Here is a 22,886-nt window from a genome sequence, read left to right as displayed (position 1 = left end):
AATCAGCCTCATGGTGGCGCTATAACAGGCCGATTTGTGTGGCCTGGTGGAGACCTGTGCTCGGAAGAGCACTGCTTCTAGTTTTCAGTGTTTAGGGCTTTTCAGACAGGGAGCTACAATGGCTGCATTATCTCTTGGATCAGCAGGGCTTCACTGCGATTCACATGTGAATACACAGGCAATCGCGCCTCCACGAGTGAATGCGAGGATATCCATGCCTCCTTCAGCTGTTTGAAATCATTGTCCTGGGCGTTGTGTAGAAAATAGATGTGATGATCACCACAATTCAGCTCTTGCTGGGGGCGGGCGTGTGCACGACACAAGCACAAACAGGACTGTTTAACTGGAGTGTGCTTGCTAAATGTCGCTCTGCCTGTCAGATTGCCCGCATATCCCTACCTGCTAGCTCGTCTCTCATTGAAAATAAATTACATGGCAATCGCCCTCGCTCCCCATGTGAAAGCCCCTTTAGGCCAGGGTTTCTTAAAGTCGATGCCATGACGCAAGTCTAGGGGTGCCGCAGAATACTTTGATGATATTTGGAATTCATCAATATCACAGTTTAACCACTTAGACCCTCTATACTTAGTCAGTACCAAATCCCTTTGCCAAAAATAGTCGATCTACAAGCTCACAACACATTGCAAGTGAGCTTGCAGTTCTGCAATTTCTTTGGCTAATGTTCAGAATAGGGATGCAGGGTTTCAAGTGGTTAAATGTCGGGTATAATGTTATTTAAAATGTTTCAATCAGAAAGAAATATGTTTTGCACGTGAGTGGTGATGACCTGCCCTGCCTGCAGAGTCTGAAAACTTGACCCACTGGCCCGTGCATCACTAGATGATGAACATAATTGAAAGCAATCAATGGAAATATGATGAAATACATTAACAAACACACCTTCAACAGAGCCACCATAGCAATGCGGACAGGAGTTTGACAGACCCTCAAGACAGCTTTTTCTTGTGATTTTGAAGTTGCAGTGATCTGTGTGATATTTATATATTTTTTTCTTCTATTTGCCGTCCTCATTACATTGGGCATTTGTTTGTTACCGTATATAAACGGGTTTGATACTGTATTGTTTCCTCTGTTAGCCAAATGCATTGACCACTACACTAAGCTGCGGGTTGAAAATGCGGAGCTGCCCGAAGATGAGGAGAAGAAGAGCATCGACCCTCGCCTGGAGGGCATCGTCAACAAGATGTTCCTGCGTTGCCTGGGTGACCACAAGTACAAGCAGGCAATTGGAATCGCCCTGGAAACAAGGCGCCTTGACATCTTTGAGAAGACCATTTTGGAATCAGTGAGTTGTCCTGCTTTCACCACCAGTGAAAGAGTGGCGTTGATATTTAATACTATTGAGGAAGATTAACCAGATCCCTATTCTGGGGTGACCAGTCAGCGAATATATTTGGTGTAGGATAAGAAGTATATTGGTTTTAATTGGATAATCTTTCCCAAATCCTGACGCACTTTAATTATTCTCCTGTTCCCTCAGACTGATGTGAGCGGCCTGTTGGCCTACAGCTTGAAGGTGTGCATGTCCCTGATGCAGAACAAGAAGTTCCGCAACGAAGTGCTCAGAGTGCTGGTCAAACTCTACATGAACCTGGACAAGCCAGACTTCATTAATGTCTGCCAGGTAAGAACCTGCTGATGTAACTTATATTTGTTGTTTGTCTGCAACTGTATGGTTGAAATAAAGCAGAAAGCCTTTAAGATATGTTTACTCTCACAATGGGAGCTAGTCTCTTGTTGCCAGATGATTGGAGATCTCTACCTACCGATATGTTTACTATTTTTAAATGCAAGGTAGTTGCTAGAACAGCGAGAATAGCCGCTAACAAACCTACGCCTACTGCTTTGAACATGTCACTGCTTCAACATGGACTACCCTAAAGACTCGTTTTGCAATACCGTTTATTTAAAACGAATTGTTTCCACCCAATTCTAGCAATGAAAGCTTTATTTTATATTTAGCAAAGTGTTTTAGAGGCTGACAAATGTAATTTTCCTTTTCTTTGGAAATTATTTTGTTAATTAAATTGGCAAAGCTGTTTCCCTTTGTTTTTAAAGAATTTTGGCTTCTCTGTCACTTGAACATTTTCCCCTCTACCCAATTTCTGTGTGTGTTTACTGACATCCACCTCTCATTCTTTCTTCCTTCCCTCTAGTGCCTGATCTTCCTAGATGACCCCCAGGCTGTGAGCGATATCTTGGAGAAGCTGGTGAAGGAGGACAACCTGCTGATGGCCTACCAGATATGCTTCGACCTTTATGAGAGCGCCAGCCAGCAGTTCCTCTCCTCCGTCATCCAAAACCTCCGCACCGTGGGCACGCCCATCCCCGCTGTACCCGGCTCCACCAACATCGGCACCGTGCCCACCGCAGACAAAGACAGGTAGGGTGTGGGGGTGGAGGCGAGTGTGTGTTCCTGCTGGGTCTACAAAGACTGCTAGGCTTGAAAAAGGAAGTAAAAGTGGTGTATGTGTGTGGTGGCCTAGAAGTTAAACTGAAAGTCGGATTTGATCACGACAACAACCATGAATGGGAAATAGCTTGCATGTCCTCTAGGATCCTCGATTTCCAAAAAGTTTTTTGTATTTTCAAGGAAAAGGATGCTCGGTTTTGTACTGACAACTTGGGATGTCAGAACACTAGACATATTTAGGTACAGGTATGTCTTAAAGGGAGAGCGAGCTACTGAAATAGTACTCTTTTTTTTGTTGCTTTTATGCTTTTATTAGAATTGAGAGATGAAAAAGTGGTTGACAGGAAATGGAGCAGAGAGATGGGGAGTGCAGCAAAGACTGTCGAGATAGTTACTCGAACCTGCGACACGCTGTCAGGCTACACAGAGCCTAGGTCCCTGGACCACTGCGCCAGCGGCCCAGGCTGCTTTTCAGGCTATTTGAGCTGTTCAGTTTACTGTGTTATCGATTCATGACTACAAACACTATGATTTGTGTGTTGCAGTGACGCAATGGAAATGGACGATAAGGCAGGGAGCTCCCCTGCTGGAAAGCCAACAGACATGGTAAAATAAGTTCTAATAAGAAGTTTATTTGTACAAATTCAAAATGATTATTATACTATGAATGTAGCATAACTGGTGTTGCCTAAACGATTACAACATTGAAAGTTATACAGTATGACTTGACCTAGTGACACGAATTGAGCTAAATCTTTTATTTGATATAGAAAAGATCATCAGAAGAAGAAAAAAAAAATATATATATATATATATAATTATTCTTTAACTTTTTTAGATAAACTATTTTCTCATTTCATTTAAAATATCTGGCGAAATTTGTATTGTACCATTAATCTAATGCTGAAGTATCTTATTGTGTTTTGGTTAGAAGGACGACGAGCCCAAGGACCAAAACGCCAAGATGATAAAAATCCTTAGCGGAGAAATGGCAATCGAGTTACACTTGCAGTTCCTCATCCGAAACAATAACACAGATCTGATGATCCTCAAAAATACAAAGGTAAGGGAAGGGCCTTCTGTTGGAAGACATCTCCTTTCCGTATGACTGTATATTGGATGACCTAGTTTGAAATAAGGGCCATATTGCTTTTATAAATGTGTTGCTCTCATCTTTGCTTTATACTTTTTTGTAACTCATCTAAAACAAAGAGGCCGTTGGGCAAAACATTTATTTCCACTGGCTTATGTCCCCTTGTTGTTTTGTGAAGCACTTTACAACAAAACTGGTTTGTTAAAAGTAATTTCTCAATGAGATGGACATGACTGGTTTAAAAAAATATCCTCCTCCTTGCAGGATGCAGTTCGAAATTCGGTGTGCCACACAGCCACAGTCATAGCCAACTCTTTCATGCACACAGGAACCACAAGCGACCAGTTTCTCAGGTGAGTAAACTGAGAATAAGAGAAAAAGAGCGTAGGTTGAAAAGTAACTTGTATAAGGCTCTTTTGAAACATTAAGTTTAAAGCACAATGCTTATGGTAGTTTATCACTGTTCAAGCTGTTGAAGTTACAAAATGTTCACATAATCAAGACTAATGATCGTTTTGTGATGACAAGGCCCTGTGTTTCCTTTGCTCGATGTTTTGTGTAAAGCGCATTGAATTGCCTTGTTGTTGAAATGTGCTGTACAAAAAAAATTGCCTTGCTGTTGCTAACATGCAGACAAATGTTTGTACATAATTACAGAGAAAACTTGGAGTGGTTAGCAAGAGCCACCAACTGGGCTAAGTTTACGGCCACAGCTAGTCTTGGCGTCATTCACAAGGTAATACTTCCCCCATGCATTATTTCCACACAGCATTATGTTAACCAGCAAAAATGTTAAAGCTCATACTTTGGCTTCAGACTATGTTTGTTAAATATAAATGTAAAATGCTCCATAGGGCCATGAGAAGGAGGCACTCCAGCTAATGGCAACCTACCTGCCCAAAGACACCTCCCCTGGCTCAGCCTACCAGGAGGGAGGTGGGCTGTATGCCCTGGGCCTCATCCACGCCAACCATGGAGGAGACATCATCGACTACCTGCTCAGCCAGCTCAAGAACGCCAGCAATGATGTGAGTACGATGACACTAGGGGTGAAATGGTTAATTTTTTAATAACGTAATTTTTAAATTACATTCTAGTCCAATATTGAATAAATCACAGAAAATACTTGTTTTAGTGATGTATCATGTTATGTGCTATTGTGCTTCACCAAAATGGGAATGCTTTTCTTTGTGAATGTTGGGTAATCGTATTAATCGGCTGGGTAAACACATTCAGCAAGTTCAAGATGTCTGAATTCAGAATACTTGTGATGAGCATTTGCCATCGTTTTTTACTTTATCACACAGTTTATAGTCAAATGTAAACATGTACAGTAGGTTGAAAGAAGTATGACTGATTAATCAGATATCAAAATAATCATTATTTGTAGCCTTGTTTAAATTTTATGTTTATTTATGTTTTAGTCTTTTGGCTGTTGGATCATATCCAGACTGACTTAAGAGTGACTGAGCTTTACATACACACCCTAGTTGAATTGATTCTGTGAACTCTTAGTTTCTGAAACCATTAGACCATAATGCTGATTTGTAATGGTAGCTGATTACTATATTTAAAGTCATTGTAAGGATAGAAGACATTGATTAACATGCTGTACAAGGCAAGTGGTTCACTCTAAAATAAGAATACTTTTTAAGACTCTTAGAAATATCAGTATTTCTTTTCTTTTTTTAATTAAATGGTGATTACATTGACATGGATTTTCTTTAAGCTGTTTTTTGTGTCTTGTACTTTCTATGTGACAGATTGTTCGTCATGGGGGTGCACTTGGCCTGGGGTTGGCAGCTCTGGGCACAGCCAGACAGGATGTTTATGACTTGCTCAAGTCCAACCTGTACCAAGATGATGCCGTCACTGGTATGTAGGCCTGGAATGGTATTTATAGTGAAAAGACAGGCTTCGATGCTTTCCTTTACAGAATAAGCATATTGTCACTTCATATTCACAGTTGTGCCCTTGTAACCAGGGCTTTAATACTAGCCACAGTTACTGGTGAATTTCAGGGACCTCTCTGTGATGACCTGGCTCCCTAACAATGTGGCTAGTTTGATCAGCAAACCTACTTGCCAGTCAGAATCTTCCAGCATTTGTCTGGTGTTTTTTAACAAGCTGCGCCTAGTTGGTTCTTGGAAAACTACCAGTTGTGGTTCTTCTTGTTGCCAAGCAACTATTGAAACCCTGATTAAAGAACACAACTTTGTTCCAGAGTTGAAATATTTGTAACTTGTGCTCTCCCAGACACTTAAAGACACACTAAAGAACTAATGAAAACAGTTCTTTCAGCTCTGTTTTCTGGAGCTCGACATTTGCATTTAATGAAATGTGTTCTTGTCTTTGTATTGTTTCTTGGGTTGTCAAATCCCAATTAAATAATACACAGGATGGTGCGTGTTGCTAGTCATGGTTGTAATCATAAGCGTGACAACCACATACGGTAGTCACACACCCGGTGCATTTCCCTCACTGGATGTCGCCCCCTCCTTTTTGTCACCCACTTAATTTCTCTCTAGCCTGTTCTTACTAAATACCATCTATTTAAAGTTTTAATAGCTCTAAATGAATAGAGAGTACACATTACACAGGACTACAGTAGCCAATCAAAGCATGGCTCATGTGAACCAGTGTCTGTCCCTGTGTTGTCTCTCAGGTGAAGCTGCAGGCCTGGCTCTGGGCCTGGTGATGCTTGGCTCCAAGTCAGCCCAGGCCATCGAGGACATGGTGGGCTATGCCCAGGAGACCCAGCACGAGAAGATTCTGCGTGGGCTGGCCGTGGGCATCGCAATGGTCATGTACGGACGCATGGAGGAGGCTGACACCCTCATCGAGAGCCTCTGCAGAGATAAGGTGAGTTCACAGAAAGATCAGTGAACCTTTTTATTTTCAAAACAATTATTCAGACTTATTCTGTGCTATTTAATTATTTCATTGTTATTATTGTTATTATTATATAGTTTTATTCTATGTTTGCATTGTAATTTTTAGCAGCGATATAAGATATAAAAGTGGTGTGATGGCAGATCTCACCGAGTAATGGTAGAGCTCACCAAACGTAGAAAATTTCAAAGCAGATCTCTTGCCTGAAAAGGTTGTCCATCGCCCACCCCTGCTGAAGATGGTGGATCATGTTATCTACTTTGACTAGTTTGAAAAGAGTGATAAGTATAGAACATTTTAAATATGTTATCATTACAAGTACATTAAGTACAACTAAATACCAAAGAAAACTATTTTTAATTGTAAGGGGTGCTTAGCATTCCCCCCCCCCAACCGAAGAAGGAAGCAAACAAAAACATTGATCATCAAAGACACAACTGACAGTGACAAAACAAAAGAAGCTAACAATCTTTGGCACGCAAGGCTCGGAACTTTGATCTACGGACTTCTGTCCTCTTAATTTCCCCTCCTTTGCATGTGTAGACTACCCCATGTCAGCTTCAAGTCTCTGTACTCCATGCCAGAAAACCCCTGTAAATGAACCAGACAAGGAAATGATTGAGCTGTGTTAATGGTTGTTTGATGTGTGCAGACCCCTGAGTGTTGAGGCTCTGCTTTCTCTCATCGTCTTCCTCTCCAGGACCCCATCCTGAGGCGCTCAGGAATGTACACGGTTGGCATGGCCTACTGCGGTTCTGGGAACAACAAGGCCATCCGACGCCTGCTGCATGTCGCTGTGAGTACTTCCTCTCTGTCCACATTCCCATAACACTTCCATTCTGCTGGGAAGAACAGAGGTTTAACATACAGGCCACCGTAACATGTCCATTCTACTGGTAAGAACAGAGGTTTAACATACAGGCCACCGTAACATGTCCATTCTGCTGGGAAGAACAGGTTTAACATACAGGCCACCGTAACATGTCCATTCTGCTGGGAAGAACAGGTTTAACATACAGGCCACCGTAACATGTCCATTCTACTGGTAAGAACAGAGGTTTAACATACAGGCCACCGTAACATGTCCATTCTGCCGGGAAGGAGGAGGCCGTGCTCTTTTATCATGTCTGTTTGTCGTGTGTTCATCCACACAGAACATGAACATTACATCTTGATAAAGCGACACCATTTTTTTTTTCAACTTCCATTTTCATGGTCAAGTTTTGCCTTTTTTATTTTTTGAAATAAAGCCATCACCCTGTATGAATGAGGCATCAACAAAGAAAACCATCAATATCTGAGAAATGTCACAGCTTGTCCGTGTAGACGTGTGTGTAGACGTGTGTACACATTTTTACAGTCTATGGGTTGGTTCCCTTGACACATCACTGTGACATCACAGGTGATATCACCTATGTAAAAGTCCATGTATGGGTATTCCCCAGAATCCCTTTTATGCCCATACAGTATATGAAGATCCCTGATGTCATCGATATATATCACTGGCCAGATGGCCAAGACATGGCCCATATGTGTGTGGCTGGTTCAGATAGGGATCTCCATGTATGGCCAAGATATGGTATGTTGTGATGTAATGTGAACCCCTCTTACAGAATCCCTTGTATGTCCAATATGGAGATCCCTGATGTCATCAATATTAAGCCGCGCACAGTCCATATCTTTGTGGATGGTTCAGACAGGGATGTCCATGTATGTGCATAAAGGAGATGTACTATATACAGTACACAGATCTCCATATATGGGTAACCGGTCCGATATACATCACTGGCCAGATGGCCAAGAATTGGCGCGATCTCGCATGTCACCCTGAGGCGTCTTACTAGTTTTATTCTGTGGACACATCAACAAATCAAGAATTCCAGGTTTTGATTTCGGACCACCCACTTCATACATATTGTATATCTGCTGCTGAGTGATGTCAGGGGTGCGTGGTTATAAAGCTAAATAAATAAAGCAACACAAATGCAAATCATTATATGCAGGGATGCAGCTTTTGTAGATTATATGGTGGACATAAAATCGGTATAAATCAAATGCATTGAAAATCAGTCAATCTGTTCATCAGAGCATTTCTTTTTCCGTCTTTTACTTGAAGATAACTGTTTAATAAGTTGTAATAAAATGTGTGTTATTCAGCTTAATGTCCTGAAGGTGTCAGACTGCACAAGCTCAATTTGACAATGACACACAATAATACAGCTGATGTTTTCAGATGCTATGCCATACAATAACGGACGGCTAAACTTTAGGATTAAATGGTTCCGTTAAATGAGTTCCCTCTTTTCCTCAAAGGTGAGCGACGTGAATGATGATGTCAGAAGGGCTGCTGTTGAATCCATCGGCTTCATCATGTTCAGGTAAGATTCAGATTGAATTTACCCCAGCCTTCAGATTGTTGTCTTGTTAGGCTCCTACATGGCCACCAGGGGGCCTCCTACATCTGTTATTACATATTCCATGACAGCTGATTCATCAGTCTCAATGCAAGTACACAGACTGCATTCCACCCATAGCACAGGATAGTTATCCAAATGAAGTTGAAGCTCATCCTTGAGATGGTATTATTAGTGGCTTGTACCGCCCCTATGGCTTTTGCCAAAGCATCCAAAACAAACAGTAATGTGTTCCGCTCTAGTTTCAGACTTGTAGATGGCAAATCTGTCTTGGCCATAATCATCTATGGCACCCCACCCTGGCCATTCTCTCTACTACAAAGGCAACAGTATTTCATGTTCTTCTACGGAATGGGGATCATTTGTAATGAATATTAACTACGGCTATGTTGTCATCAGTCAGTTGTAGTTGAAAGTGATTTGCATCAGGGATGTGCATGCTAGTCTTATTTGTTTGTACTGCTCTTGTTAGTTGGCATGGAAATAGTAGTTGGATAAATGATACATATGATTGGAGTTAGATGGAATCTCAAGAGGGATGGCGTACTGGATTTCCTGGTTGAGTCATTATTATTAGGTAGGTAATGTGCCCATGTAATCGCATGTGCTCGCTCATACATAGAGTAAGTTACAATCAGTACATCGGTTAAGCTTTGAGCTGTAAGAAGGTTAAGAGAATGGAATAAGGTTAACCGTGGGATAGGAATGGATAGAATTTTGCTCTGGACAACTAGCTTATTTCAGTTAAATAATGACTATTAAATTGATTTAATTGGTTCCACCTAGGGGTGGGCGATACTGGAAAAAAACATTATCACGATACTCTTCATGCTGTATCACGATACACGATATTATCACGATACTGTTTTATGTGAGTTTTTAGGTTTATTATGATTATTACCCACACAGATATTCTATTGATAATCCAATCATTTTTATGCTGCAGATAGAAAGATAGATAGCCTAATCTATGTTTTTTTTAATGATAACATACTTTGATTTTTGATTAAACGATTAACATTTTTTACCTCAAAATATTTACTAGTTGGTGTGATGATGGTTCAGGTCATTCAATATGGGTCCCAGAAATGTTTTATGGGTTCCCTTAAAATGTTTTTTGAGTGTTGTGAGCTTGTAGATCGGCTATTTTCAAACAATTTGGCTAAATCATTTCGGAACCTCTCTGGGGGTCTCGACCCACAGGTTGACAACCCATGCCTTACCATTGAAACTTGGGGGAAAACAAATTACCCTACGACCAACCAAAGTCAGGAAGTTTGTTATCATACAAGCTTTCTTTTTACAGAATTACTCCGTATTTTACAATACGGTTATCATCCTAGCTTTTAGCTTTTCTACTAACAATAATGGCATGGTTTTATAACTAAGCCAATTATGAAATAGACGCGAAATAGACGCGACGATCTCACCGCGAGACACATGCATATCAACGGTGAAAGCATAACACAAAGCACTTTACAAATAGCGGCAAATAGCTGCTTGTACGTAGTTAATAAAAACAGAAGCATGGATTGACAAGGTGATCTAAATCACCTCATCAATACTGCCAGAACACACAGCTGTTGAGTGGAGACTCCAGCACACATAACGCAGTGAGATGGCTGATAGCGATATCAGGACGGATAAAGTAGTTTGCGTCCTGTTAGTTTAATCCATCCATTATTAAAAATATGCTTCAAAGAATGCAGGGCAAGCTGCATCACTGCTTCAAAAAGTCCCGAACTCCCGTGAAAGTGAAACTAAATGGACCAGTGTGCCATGCTCGCTCTGTGCTCCGGCCAGTCACTGTAGAGTGTTGGTGTAGACACTCGTAGCCTGTCAGCCCTGTCAGCCCTGTCTGCGCGCTGCCCGGGGGCGGGGCCGTGAAAGCAAAGGGACAGATCCTCAAAATATATGACACGTTGAGCCGCGACACGTTGTTAGCTTGTAGATCTGTTCTTTTTGGTGAATTACACCGTACTATAGAAGTATAAATTAAGCAATAGAGCTGCGACTCATAGAACATGCACTCGCTGTATCCAGAGCCTTTTCTGTATGACTGTTTGTATCACGAGAGAAACGATACTCTGAAATGGCATATCGTGGCAAAGCTGTGTCGAGACGATAATTATCGCCATATCGCCCACCCCTAGTTCCACCGCAGCGTAGTATCGTATAATTAAATATTAAAAACATGTATAAAACATGTGAAAAGGTGTGTAAATGTACTCCGTTGCCTGGTTTGCAACATTAGTGCCAGACATTCACATGCAGATCCCCTTATAATAGACGGGTTGCCTCCCACAGAGGCATACCGTATTTATTTTAAGTCGGTGAAATGAGTCACTGCGCACATACCGCATTTACATCTGATTTAAATGGCCCCCTTGAGGGGCCATGTACCACCTGCTCACATCTCTTGCTCTTGTGTTGGCACGTGACTTAATTTTAAGCATCTTTTATATATATATATGTGTGTGTGTCTGTGTGTGTGTAGTGTGTGTATATATATAACCCCCAGAACGTATGACTTAATGGCATAATTAAACATTTCTGCTTTGTTCAGCTTCATAAGCAGAGTTTTAATCTTTAACGCAGGAGCCCTTTTGTCAAGCTGGCTTTTACAAGTTTGGTGATGCACAACTTATTAGTGTTGTACAAAGTGGTCACAATCCTGTGTAACAAACACTGCATACGGTTGTCTTTAGATGCTCTTGTTGTTTAGTGGTCACAGTGACTTCCTGGTGTTCCTGGAAGCTCTGCCTCTGTGTGAGGACAGATGGGGCCTTCTCGTCTGTCTCAACTGCACATTTTTCTTTTCTCTGTATTTATGGGGGGTCATCACTCATATACAGACGTGAATTTACTCATCAGGCGAGCAGAGAAGCGTTAAACAGAGCAGCCCAGCTTGCCAAGCAAGGCGAACACCCGGGCGTCCATTTTAAGCCCTAAAAAGGCTATGTGATATTCCTCATGATCAATTGGCCCGTTAGATAAACCCTCTGTAAATCCTTCCTGTGTTTAGAAAGCCTCCTGAACGGCAACAATTCAGCTGCACTCCTCTCGCTTCCAGTTCACACCCTAATGGCTCCAAGGACACGGCCTCCTTCACTCAAGAGAGGGAAAATAATGACTATCTTAAATAGTCTAGAAATGGTCTACTTTGATTACAAATTGATCAAATCGACTTAATAAAAGTTGATTTATAGGGATGGACATCGGTATCGGCCGGTATCAAAAATCGGCCAGTATGATATCAAACCGGCCGCATCGGTGAAATCAATGATTTATGCTACTGGGATGCTTTTCTCCAGAGTTGGTATTTTAAGTCCTTCATTTACATGATTCTCTTAATATTTACATACAGAAAGGGATGGCTCCAACATACTAGCATGTGGAAGGTTCCCATCCAAAATGATATATTTTAATTTAGATTGACTATTAATCAACTTGACATATGTTTAGTATATTTGTTGCCCTGTCTGTCGTCTTATAAGCCCTGTTGATTTAACATATTTAGCTCTCTACTGTGCTGTATAATGATGGCAATTGATAACTTTACAATGCTAAGATACATAAAGACAGACTGATAGCATCACTGGTTAGGTATCAATGCCCTACGTGTACCCTGTTGGCCCATTTGTATCTGTAGGCTAAGGCTGTGTTTGGTTTGCCCATTTTTATGACCACTAATTAAATAGATTATGACATGTGCTTGTTCTGTTGTGTTGAATCGTTGCAGCAGAGTTGTTTTTTCATTAAGCTTCAGAAGCCTTTGCCTGTAGTGTGGTTTATGGTGTGTTTATTCAGCTCTCCTTAGGCAGCCTGCTTAGCCTTAGTGATTCTCAATTCATCAAAGAGACATAAAGATAACGCCTCGATAAACGTGAATTAGCGTTGTCGGGAACATAACATGAAAACGGCTCAACCTAGGAGTGCAACAGTTCATCGAAATAATAATATTGCTAATTTAAGCCTCTATTTTAAGTAGCTAAAGGCACATTTAAGCAACAATATATGTGAGGGAGTCTTTACTGTGAGTTCCGTTGCTCAAGCACGCCAGTGTCCACCACGGCTTTATGATTAGAAAACTACTGTGTTAACAACGGTGACTGGCACCATTGCTACAGTAGGTTACAGGTAAGGTAAATAAGGTGGATGCTTTCAGAGCACTATCAGGAGATATTTAAACTTTCAAACAAAAACAATGTGATTCTGTCATTGTCAGAAACTTCAGCAAGACTGAAAATTCAGCATTTACATTTTATTGAGCATGGTCAGCAAAGCTTTGACTTCTTGCATTATTAGTATTTCTCTTTCAATGCTGTAGCACTTTTGAAAAACCCCAATCATTGACATTCCAAAATAATACAGTGCAGTAAATCTGTAATACATATACAAAAACACCTTCCAAAAAATACTTTGCAGTAACAATGGGTAATATCATTTTGAGAGTGCAATGCATCAAGAATGTTGAAGAGATTTTAAAAAGGTCATGGGAGTGTGTGTCCTCCCTAGTTATGTAGGCTACTGTAAGCATATCATCTGAAATAGTCCATAGCAGGTCCAAATAGCCCAAGGTGATGGGATTAGAATTGAAATACACGAGAGAGTTTCCAGACAGTCATACCTCTTCATTCCTTGCGTTTTTGTCTGGCAGTCTCCTTAGAAACAATCCTTTCTGAGCTGTGTGGGATTTGACATATATTGCGAGTATCCTCCTTCTGCAGAATGTTGACGTTAATGACATTAATGTTCTGCAAGTGAAGTTACTGTTATCGTTTAATTGTGGCCTCTTCCATTTATTTAGCTTCCCCTTCAGGCGTGGAGCTCACTGTTTCCTCTCTGGGCACTGCAGACATAACCCACAGAAGGGATCGTCAGTGTCTCAATGTAAAACAGCCCGTGTGACCTCCTTTCAAGGGCTGTTTACATTTCCATTTCAATCCAATGTGTTGCTGATTTGTTTCAGACTCTCCCTTGCTGAATGGAATGCATAAAGTCAGCTCTATACGTAACTCACATGTTCCTCATGCTTACAGTGCTCATTCTCTGTTAGAAGCAATGTGTCCAACACAACGGTGCTTGAGGACTGTGTAGGTGCTTGCCTGCGCCTCAGTGGGCTTTGGTAGCTCACCGCACCGATTCCGTTTTTCATTCCCCGCTTCATGAACAGTTTTGAGTTCTCTGCCATGGAGGAGCGGAAGGAAATCTTTGTCAGGTTTCGTCCTCCGTGCTGCGCCCTCGTGTGCCTTCCCTCTCCATTACTGGCCTGTCCGCTGTAGTTACAGGTCATGTAGCGAGTGAAGGCTTCCCGGAATGTCCTGTTGAACAGGGTGTAGACCAGGGGGTTGATGCCCGATGACACGTAGCCCACCCACACAAATATCTCCATTAAACGAGCAATCACGTCGTTGTCACAGCTAGCACACAGCACAGAGGTGATGTTGGTAATGAAGAAGGGGCACCACATGACCACAAACAGGAGAAAGACGATGCCCAGCACTTTAGATGCACGCTGTTCATTACTGAGGTTCTGCATGGACTTTTTGCCCATGGTGGACATCCGCCGAATAGGCATGTCATCCCCTGTGAAGGGCTGCATTGTGGCTGAATTCGCATGTCCTGGCGATTTGAGAATTCGGCCATCAGGCAGAGTCGGTTTCTCATCCGGTGGCGTGGATGCAGTCTGTTCCGTTTGGAAGACCGTGGAGACAGTTGGTCGAGTGTAGCGTTGTGTCACCTTAGACTTGAGCAAGTAGACCTTTTTGCGCAGCACCTGAATGGTTAGCAGATAGATGACCATCATGATGGTCAGAGGGATGAAGAAGGCGGCCATGGAGCCAAACATGATGAACTCACGGAAGCTGTCAGTTCTCAGCAGGCAGGTATGGTTGCTGTTGAAGGTGATGTTGTTGGGAAGATGGTAGTTCTTCAGACCCTTTATGGGAATCGGAAGTGCTATACCTGAATATGAGAGTGGAAAATGATTAGTATTGCCAAATAACGTGTCTAGATTATTTTAATTTTCATTAAATTGATAAAGATAGTGGCTCTGTTAGCTTTGGCTAGATTTATACTGTGTCAGTGCCCAGTTTCCTTATTGGCTTATCACTCCTGGTGTTGTCTTTCATTGCTCAAATAAGTTTCCATATTTGGTATTTCAATTTAAGTTACTGGAATCTTTAATTGCATAAAGATTTCAAACTTTTATCTCCTAAGACTTGAGGTGAGAAAGGATTCGGTTCCAGAATAAATCCAAACACAAAACTGATTATCTGTGACCTGCTGTGATCATCCTGTCACTGATCAATGTGCAGAAGGACTCTTCTGCCATCCTGCTTGGGACTGTCACGATTATTATATGGAGATTAATTGTCACACATTAATTGCGATTAACTGCATAATCATAAAAATTACATTTCTCTTTGGCTTTTAGGCTTTGAAGTTGCTCAGGGCAGAAATGACAATAACCTAAATATACAAAGGAAAGAGACATTTATAATAAACATGAATAGGGTAAATAGTTGATCTACAAGCTCACAATGTATCACTTCGTGACAATTGTGAGCTTGTAGATCTGAAATTTCCACTATTTTATTTTTTTAATTACATTTCTTATGCAAAAATAATTGCGATTAGGTAATTATGTAATGATTGTGACAGTCCTAGTCGTGCTGTCCTAAGTGCTTCGCTCCCTCCCGCCACGCCATCCAATCATCTGGTTTTGCTCAGAGACGGGTTCAAATCATACCAGGCTAAAGGGCACCTTGCCAAGCAGCTCTGACTTTCTGACAGCTCGGAGTACTATATGATTCTCCATTAATGCCAGGGTGAATCTCGCCAAAACGTCACACCACAATCTATGAAACTTGCTGGCCAGAGAACCAGCCTGCGCCGTTAATGATCTCGAGAGTCTTTTAAATTCATTTCCTACTCGGAAAATAATATGGTTAGCAGATTTTTACAGATCTCAACCAGCAAAACGGTCTGCTTATGCAAGGGTTCATTGGCCAGTCATGCAGAGTATCATATTGTAGTGATGGACAATATTTGGATTAGTTTTTTATATATATATAAAGACAAAACGGTCCTTAAAATCTTTTTAAAATTAATTAAATTTGTATTTATTTTCTTCTGGCATCATTTTCTTAACCCATGAGGCTATTCCTAAGTCTTGAGCCTAATTACCGTAAACAATTTTATATTTGGGGGTCAAAAGTTAACATCAGTCAGCTGTTGGTAGCGTGACTTATGGTGGACTATTCCCTCTAGAGGCACTGTGATGTGATGTGATGTGATGGACCGAAATATTTCCTGTCCTGTGGTTTTCTGAAGCCTATCTCACACAAACTGTCCCACAGAACTTCTTCATTGACATCTCTGTGAATGTTCTGGTGTGTTAACCGTTGAAGCAGCGCTGTGTGTGTATATAGCACCTATTTTTATTGCGTCCGGCTTTTATTTTTGACTCTATAAACCAGGTCTGCTGTGGCTCATGTGTCAAGAAATCAAACAGACTGTCCCCTCACAAAAACGAAATGTTATCAAGCTGGCCACCTATGCACTTGAAGGGCAAAGGAGACATGGGGTGGCAACAATGATTTGCTTAGGGTTGAAAGATGATCTGAAATGACGTGCTCACCAATGGATATGACCCACACCAGGGCACACTTTGCCAAGGCTTTGGCCCTGGATTTGTACTGGCTGTGCTGGATGGGCTTCTTGATGGCGATGTAACGGTCCAGTGAGATGGCGCAAAGATGCATGATGGATGCTGTGGAGAACAGTACATCCAGGAAGAGCCAGATGGGGCAGAGGAACTCTGGAAGAGGCCACCCAGAATCTGAGAAAAGGATAAGGGGGGATTAATATGACAATAACAATCCAGTCTTTAATAGCACTTATTTCTTATTTATTTTAAATCTCTTAGAGCGGACAGTCCATTCTGATTTAACTTTGATGCACTTATGTCCTCAGTATACCCCCATTTTCTCACCAAACTGAATTTCCTTCTTGCGCATTACCAGTTATGGGGGATAGTGTCCACAGAATGGAAGTAGCGCTCATGTAAAGATTGGTGTTTGTTTATCTCAGTGAGGAATGGATGTACTGGAAGAAAGAAGACTTCTCTGATGACTGTTTATGGAGCTAAAAGCTCTTTATGCAGAAGAGAAGACCATGCTCAACAGAAATGTTTATTTTTGGTTCCAGGCATGAAATTGGCAAGTAATTGGTCTGGCTTGTGTCCCGACCCATTAACGTTGCAAAAAACTCCATTGTCGGAAATAACTGCTTTACATAAATTCTGTTGTGTTTTCCTAACTAAGCACTACTTGTAATGGCAGATTATGGCGCTAGGTTGAATGGAAGCCTGTCAAGGTGAAATAGTTTTAATAGAAAAGGATCTCGTATTGCTATTTTATTGCTGCACTGTGGAGGAATGATTAATCTTTAGATATAAATGTGGAAAACGTTATTCAATGTTTCAAATGTATTCAAATGTTTTGAATGCACTCCACTTTGTATGAAACAAACTAAGCATTTGAGTACACGTTTTATTGGTCAAGGGTGTAATATTAAACATATCTAGCCATGATTAAAGATGATTTAAGAGTAATAATTTCAGGGGAACAGTTATTTATATATGAGACAACAATTTATCAGTAGAGTACTGGTTTGAACTAGAAAACGGCATTAACAAGATTGTTTAATTTAAAGTTGATGGTTTCAAAATATAGTTATTTCTTACTGCCTGAGAAAATTCCTATTTCCAGCTTATGTTCCACCAAAGGGCCACTGATGTTTATCAAAGTCTCTGATTTCACAAGGCACAGTGACACTGTGATGAATACCATACACGATATGAAAACTGGTATTTATATTTATACTGGTGTGTATATGTATAATCTTTTCATACTAATATGCCATCGATCGAGCTCACCCCTTTACTGGATTTTTTTTTGGGGTGGGTTTCATAGCTTCTTTGCTCTCCCAAATAATTGTTTCAATCTGTTCTTCAGGGCATGCCCTCATGTGCCGAAAATGGTCTTTGATTTTCTTTCTGTCCTTTTGAACTGGAACATTGATGATAGCTGCCGCAGTAAGAGTTCACAAGCCTGCAGCTCCCATCTCTGGGATAGACGCTAAATTGTTATTCTCTAGTTTGAGGATTTGCTCTGAGTGTGAACATTTTGCTAAGAAAGATGTCTCTTCTTAAAATGGGAGCAAAACGGATGGGGCTGATCTCATTTAGCGGAACAACAGACCAACAATGTTTTATTGTACACCTGTTGGTTCAGGGCCCTGACAGTGGTGACACTGCCAGGGCCTAAATTCTTTAAGCTTAACCTTGGAATGGGTTGTACAGAAAATGTTACCTCACTGCTATGTTATGGGTTTAGATGTGTCAAGCCTTAAATGCACCAAAACAATTTATGTTACTTAGTCCTCAATATAAACACTTAGTGGATAAATTAACGTTGCTTTATAAATCTAGAACCAATCATCAAATGCATCAAAACTATTTATTTTACATGGTTCTCAATATAAACACTTAGTAGACCAAGTAGTGGTGATTTATAATCATTCAAAACTGGAAATGCACTCAGAGAGACGCTACACTTGTGCTATGTAAGGGCTAATATTTAATAGTTTGCTGTGACCTTTTTAACAAGCAGTTTCTTAGATTTAGTTTTTGTTTTACATTATAGCCCTCTCCACCCGGTGCGGGTGAAATGCTTTAACACCCAAATTCTTTTCAACTGGCAGTTTCTTTGATTTACTTTCTTTTTCCCTTTTTTTGTTGTTACACGTTATAGCGCGAGACAGAACCCACCTTTTAAACAGTGGAACCATTTAAATGTTCAAGGTGTTGCCTATAAGCTTTGAATTCATCTGTTGAGCAGATGTGGACAAAAACCCAGTGTGGCTCACACTTGGTCTCAACAGAATGTAACTCCTTTATTCATGAATATTGAATGCTCTAATTCCTCTGCAGTCTTGTGCATTTAGCCTAGTACATGTTTTTGCCAGCCTGATATCGCTTTTGTTGATATATTGGTGGTTAGCGAGGCGTTGTTGCCTGACCTTTAAGGGTGCCAACTTTGAGGTTCTGATAAAAGTGAATTGCAGCTGGTCTCATAAACACTGACCCTCGTTCTGGCTGCTTCAATGCATTCACTGCTGTTTCTACACAGCCTGATGTGGTTGTCCATGTAGAGTGGCTACACTACAGCCTCGGTGTGATGTACTAAACTCTTGTTTATGTGCGTGCTTATGTTCTCATGATCTTTCTCACTACTCTTGTTGTGCTGATGTTATACTGTACAGCAAGGAGGCTAGTAGTGGCTGTTGCTGCTCAGGCAAAAACAAAACAAAAAATCCTTTCAAGAGATTTTTGGAGCAGTGAAACTGCCTCCCATAGAACAGCTTTCAGTCTGTGGCTGGCTGGCTGGCTGGCCGTCCGTGTATGTCCGTAGCCTGACAAATACCTCTAGTGGCCACACACACTAAAGGAGGGGCGCTGTTGAGCAGGCTAGGCACACTCAACACTCTCTCTCCCTCTCACACACACACACACACACACACACACACACACACACACACACACACACACACACACACACACACACAGGGTATAGCTGCTCAGATTCACTGCTCCACTTCGAACGAGGTTTGATTTTTTCAGAGATAGTTAGTTAGCAAGTTTTATAGGTATTATACGTCTAAAAGGGGAAAGGGCACAGTGAGATTTCCTTCAAAGTGAAAGCTGGAATATGGCTTTCTTCATTTGAGCACTGACAATTATAAATGGAATAGCAGATGCTGTCAAGTTCTATCCTGAAATAATTGTACAGCATCACCAGCACTGGCATCTACTGGAGAATGTTTGGCAGTTAGCTCTTATTTTGAATGTGGACATTAAGACTTTTACATGGATTAAAGGGTGACTTGCTAAATGTAAAGACACTGCCTTGTTAATTCCCTTTCTCCCCATAATTTTTGCTCTGACAGAGTGCATTAGATTCAGTGTAAAGATCTCCCATGGGTAATTTACGCATGTGCCATTTCCCCCTGGCCTGTTTGTATGCCTTAAGGTTCTTGTGCAAAAAAAGTTTGTTCAGTAAAGTTCTCTTAAGAAGCACGGCTGGATATTGTGTTCCTCCTACGTGGTTGGGGGGGCATTAAGTCCCTTCCCTTACAGAATTAATGAGCAGTAATCTATCAAACTTGATTCAGTGTAAAAGCAGTTAACCTTATTGCTACCTCAACAGAGGGAACACTACGGGCCAGTTCTTACACAGCCACATCAATAACACTTGAAAGAAAGTGTTTTTTTTTCCCGTTGCTTCTTTTCTTTCCCCTTTTCCCCCAAGTGACCAAATGACACAGCTCAGGTTTTGTAAGACTGAATAGTTGTGGCTGTCAAAACCTGATGCCATTTGCGTCTGTGTCACTGCCATAATCGGACTGCCAGAGGAAGTAGCCTGTTTATGGTCCACTATCTTGTTATTTTTCATCTGCAATAATTTGTTTAGAGAACAAACGCGGTCCCAGCTTTGCTCACGCCTATTTGGAATTTCTCTTGAACCGATGAATCTGCAAGCCTAGTTTTGCTACTATCTGCATTAGACGCACTGATGAGCAATGAGCAATGAAATGGAATCTATCCAATTTGAAGATTAATCAGCTTGTTTACAATTTTTACATGTCCACATGTACTGGGGATGGCGCATTAAGGCATTTGTTAGGGCTTTTGCTCATAGCAGCTATAATTTCCATTGGGAGAAAATGTGCCCTGATAGCATAACTAAGGCCATCTCGTTTTTGTCCATGATCGACAAAGAAACGGATGTCAAAAGAAATGATTTCCCTGATAAACCTACTATAGAGGACAGTGACCAGGGCAATGGGCATCACCAGGAGTCCCACCAGCAGGTCAGCGACAGCCAGAGACATCAGGAAGTAGTTTGTGGCGTTCTGCAGCCTCCTTTCCAGTGACACGGCGAGGATGACCAGGATGTTGCCTCCAATGGTCGGGACGATAACCATGATGATGAGGAGGGCCGCCCATTGCAGCTGCATCCCTGCCCCCTCTGCAGGTCCTGAGCAGTTGGGCGCCAGTGGAGATGCCACTGGCTGGGACATGCTGCTGCACAGGGGGAGGAGGAGGGCACGGCGGGCCTTGACAGTCGGGTCTCTGCTCTGACTGGATCCAGAGACGTGGTCAGCATGGTCACTGGGGGTCCTGCGGGCAGGAACACAGGAGCCAGGGCAGGGACAGTTCAGGGCCAATGCACAGGGTGGCAAATCCCTGATGGGGGACTTTGGTTGCTTGGTTAAAGATCCACTGCTTTTAAACAATGTCCCCAGGATAATTAGGGCTTCCTCGGAACCAGACAATAATCCAAACTCTAATTCCACGGCAAAGAGAGGCCAGGAGTCTGTGCTCACACATCCAGGCTATTTTCATCAGATGACTTTTACACTCCAGAGTGTTAACAGTTCTGTTAAAGAAACCACAGTGAAACTGTTATCTCCTTTCAATTGCTTAATGTTTTTTTTTTTTGTGATGTCCTAATGGTGAGTGACATTGATTATAGCAAATGACAAATGATTTTCCTGTACAGTCATTATTGGTTCCAGACCACAGTGAAGGTAATTAACTAAGGAAGTGGCTATTAGCTGTAATCACAGTTGCTTTATTGATGCACATTATATAATTATGCATTCAGATATTGTGTATAGAAGTACTGTAAATGTAATCTTTAAATTACAACTTACATTGTATTTAGATTTGGCTTTGTTAGTTTTTTTAATTAGGAGCATCAATTAAAGACATTAATTAATTAATAAGATATATATATATTTTTTTGTAAATGGAAAAATAAGTGGCACATCTTTTCATGATTAAATGGAAGTAGTCTAGTCTCATTTTCACATGTTCAGTTAATGTCTTGGGTGGTTTCTTACCTTTTCTAAGGTGCCTTCCTTTGTCGCTCCTCAACGGTAGAACAGTTATCACAGAGTCGCTACATCCTTACCTCCAAACAAAGGCAAACAGGGTTTTGTGCATTAAGAGAACTGCGACCCCCCAAACGTGCTTAAATCCTGAAGCTCCTCAAGGAATGTTATCGTTTGTTCTTTTTTTTTCATGTTTGAAAATATTTACACCCTGACCAAATAGGAGCATGTCACAGAATTCCCTCCCTCAGAGTAGGAAAAGCTTAATTCTGTCCCAGTAGTGTTGAGCCATCCATGATGTGGAAGTTCTTTTGTTCCCTCCTGTTGGAAGAAATCCCAGTCTTAATTCGCATCGTCTACTGTGATCACAGGTTTAAAAGTTTCAGATGTTCTGTCTGGCCCTCTTTCTCTCCCATTCCTGCTCCCTGCCTCTCTCGTTCACCATCTCTGATCATCTCTCTCTCGCTCACTCACTGGCTCTACTCCGTCCCCCGTCCCCCCCCACCCTTCCCTCGTCTTGCACGAGTCTCTGCTCAGGAGAAAACAGATGAATGTCTCTGTGTTGGCCGTACGCCAGTAGTTCTGGGAGGCAATTTCCTTCAACACAGCCGTCCTACTGTTTATATTTGTCATTTGCTGTTCTCCCTCTCCCCCAGAAGAGGCGATTGGGGGACTGTGTGTGTCTTTGTGCATGGGGGTGCTCTGTAGTGAGGTGCTAGAACAAGATCACTGTGTCGCCTTTTTGTTTTTACTCTGCTTGCATTCTCCAGCTGAACAAAAGTTCGCTTGATTTTTACTTTATTTTTTTTGCACTTAGCCATAACTGCTGTCATAATTTATGTATTTTATCCACTGTGCACCCTCAGTGCATGTTTGTTTAAACCTATGAAAGCCATAAAATGGTTACTATAAGCGACAATCCTACATAGACCATATTGTGTACCCCCATTTTCTTTACGCTGAAGCACTTTACACTTTATTTACATTGGTGACTGTCTAACATAACTTGAGCACCTGAGATGCAACCTTGTTGGATGTTGGGATTGTAAAGATGTCAGAGCAGTGGGAGAGGAGTGGTACTTTATGG

The 22,886-nt window shown here is 41.4% G+C and overlaps 2 protein-coding genes across 2 annotated transcripts in view; one reads left to right on the top strand and one right to left on the bottom strand.

The window, feature by feature from the left end:
• psmd1 (proteasome 26S subunit, non-ATPase 1) overlaps window positions 1-22,886 on the top strand; it is a 59,106-nt gene that overhangs the window by 2,261 nt on the left and 33,959 nt on the right. Inside the window, exons 5-16 of the mRNA XM_080735545.1 lie at window positions 1,098-1,306; window positions 1,502-1,645; window positions 2,178-2,404; window positions 2,980-3,040; window positions 3,366-3,497; window positions 3,792-3,880; window positions 4,185-4,263; window positions 4,382-4,555; window positions 5,291-5,402; window positions 6,193-6,389; window positions 7,120-7,215; window positions 8,733-8,797. Coding sequence (XP_080591671.1) covers window positions 1,098-1,306; window positions 1,502-1,645; window positions 2,178-2,404; window positions 2,980-3,040; window positions 3,366-3,497; window positions 3,792-3,880; window positions 4,185-4,263; window positions 4,382-4,555; window positions 5,291-5,402; window positions 6,193-6,389; window positions 7,120-7,215; window positions 8,733-8,797 — 1,585 coding nt within the window. The remainder of the gene's footprint in view (window positions 1-1,097; window positions 1,307-1,501; window positions 1,646-2,177; window positions 2,405-2,979; window positions 3,041-3,365; window positions 3,498-3,791; window positions 3,881-4,184; window positions 4,264-4,381; window positions 4,556-5,290; window positions 5,403-6,192; window positions 6,390-7,119; window positions 7,216-8,732; window positions 8,798-22,886) is intronic.
• htr2b (5-hydroxytryptamine (serotonin) receptor 2B, G protein-coupled) lies at window positions 13,579-22,215 on the bottom strand. The gene is made up of 4 exons (XM_080736591.1): window positions 21,809-22,215; window positions 20,722-21,342; window positions 16,479-16,679; window positions 13,579-14,800 (listed from the first exon to the last, which is right to left on the bottom strand). Exons 2-4 carry the CDS (start codon window positions 20,981-20,983, stop codon window positions 13,842-13,844), a joined length of 1,422 nt encoding a protein of 473 aa, XP_080592717.1. The 5' UTR covers window positions 20,984-21,342; window positions 21,809-22,215; the 3' UTR covers window positions 13,579-13,841.

The sequence above is a fragment of the Nannobrachium achirus genome (genome assembly GCF_963921795.1).
Source record: "Nannobrachium achirus genome assembly, chromosome: 1".
Lineage (NCBI taxonomy): Eukaryota > Metazoa > Chordata > Actinopteri > Myctophiformes > Myctophidae > Nannobrachium > Nannobrachium achirus.
This window is presented reverse-complemented; position numbering and strand designations above follow the sequence as displayed.

Bases quoted from the DNA above. Each gene is read 5' to 3' on its own strand.
- htr2b (XM_080736591.1), bottom strand. From the start codon at position 20,983: ATGTCCCAGCCAGTGGCATCTCCACTGGCGCCCAACTGCTCAGGACCT. The intron at 16,680-20,721 runs GTAGGTTTATCA...TCCTTTTCTCAG, and splicing joins CCTGGTCACTGTCCTCTATA to ATTCTGGGTGGCCTCTTCCA. The intron at 14,801-16,478 runs GTGAGCACGTCA...TCTCATATTCAG, and splicing joins GGTGTGGGTCATATCCATTG to GTATAGCACTTCCGATTCCC.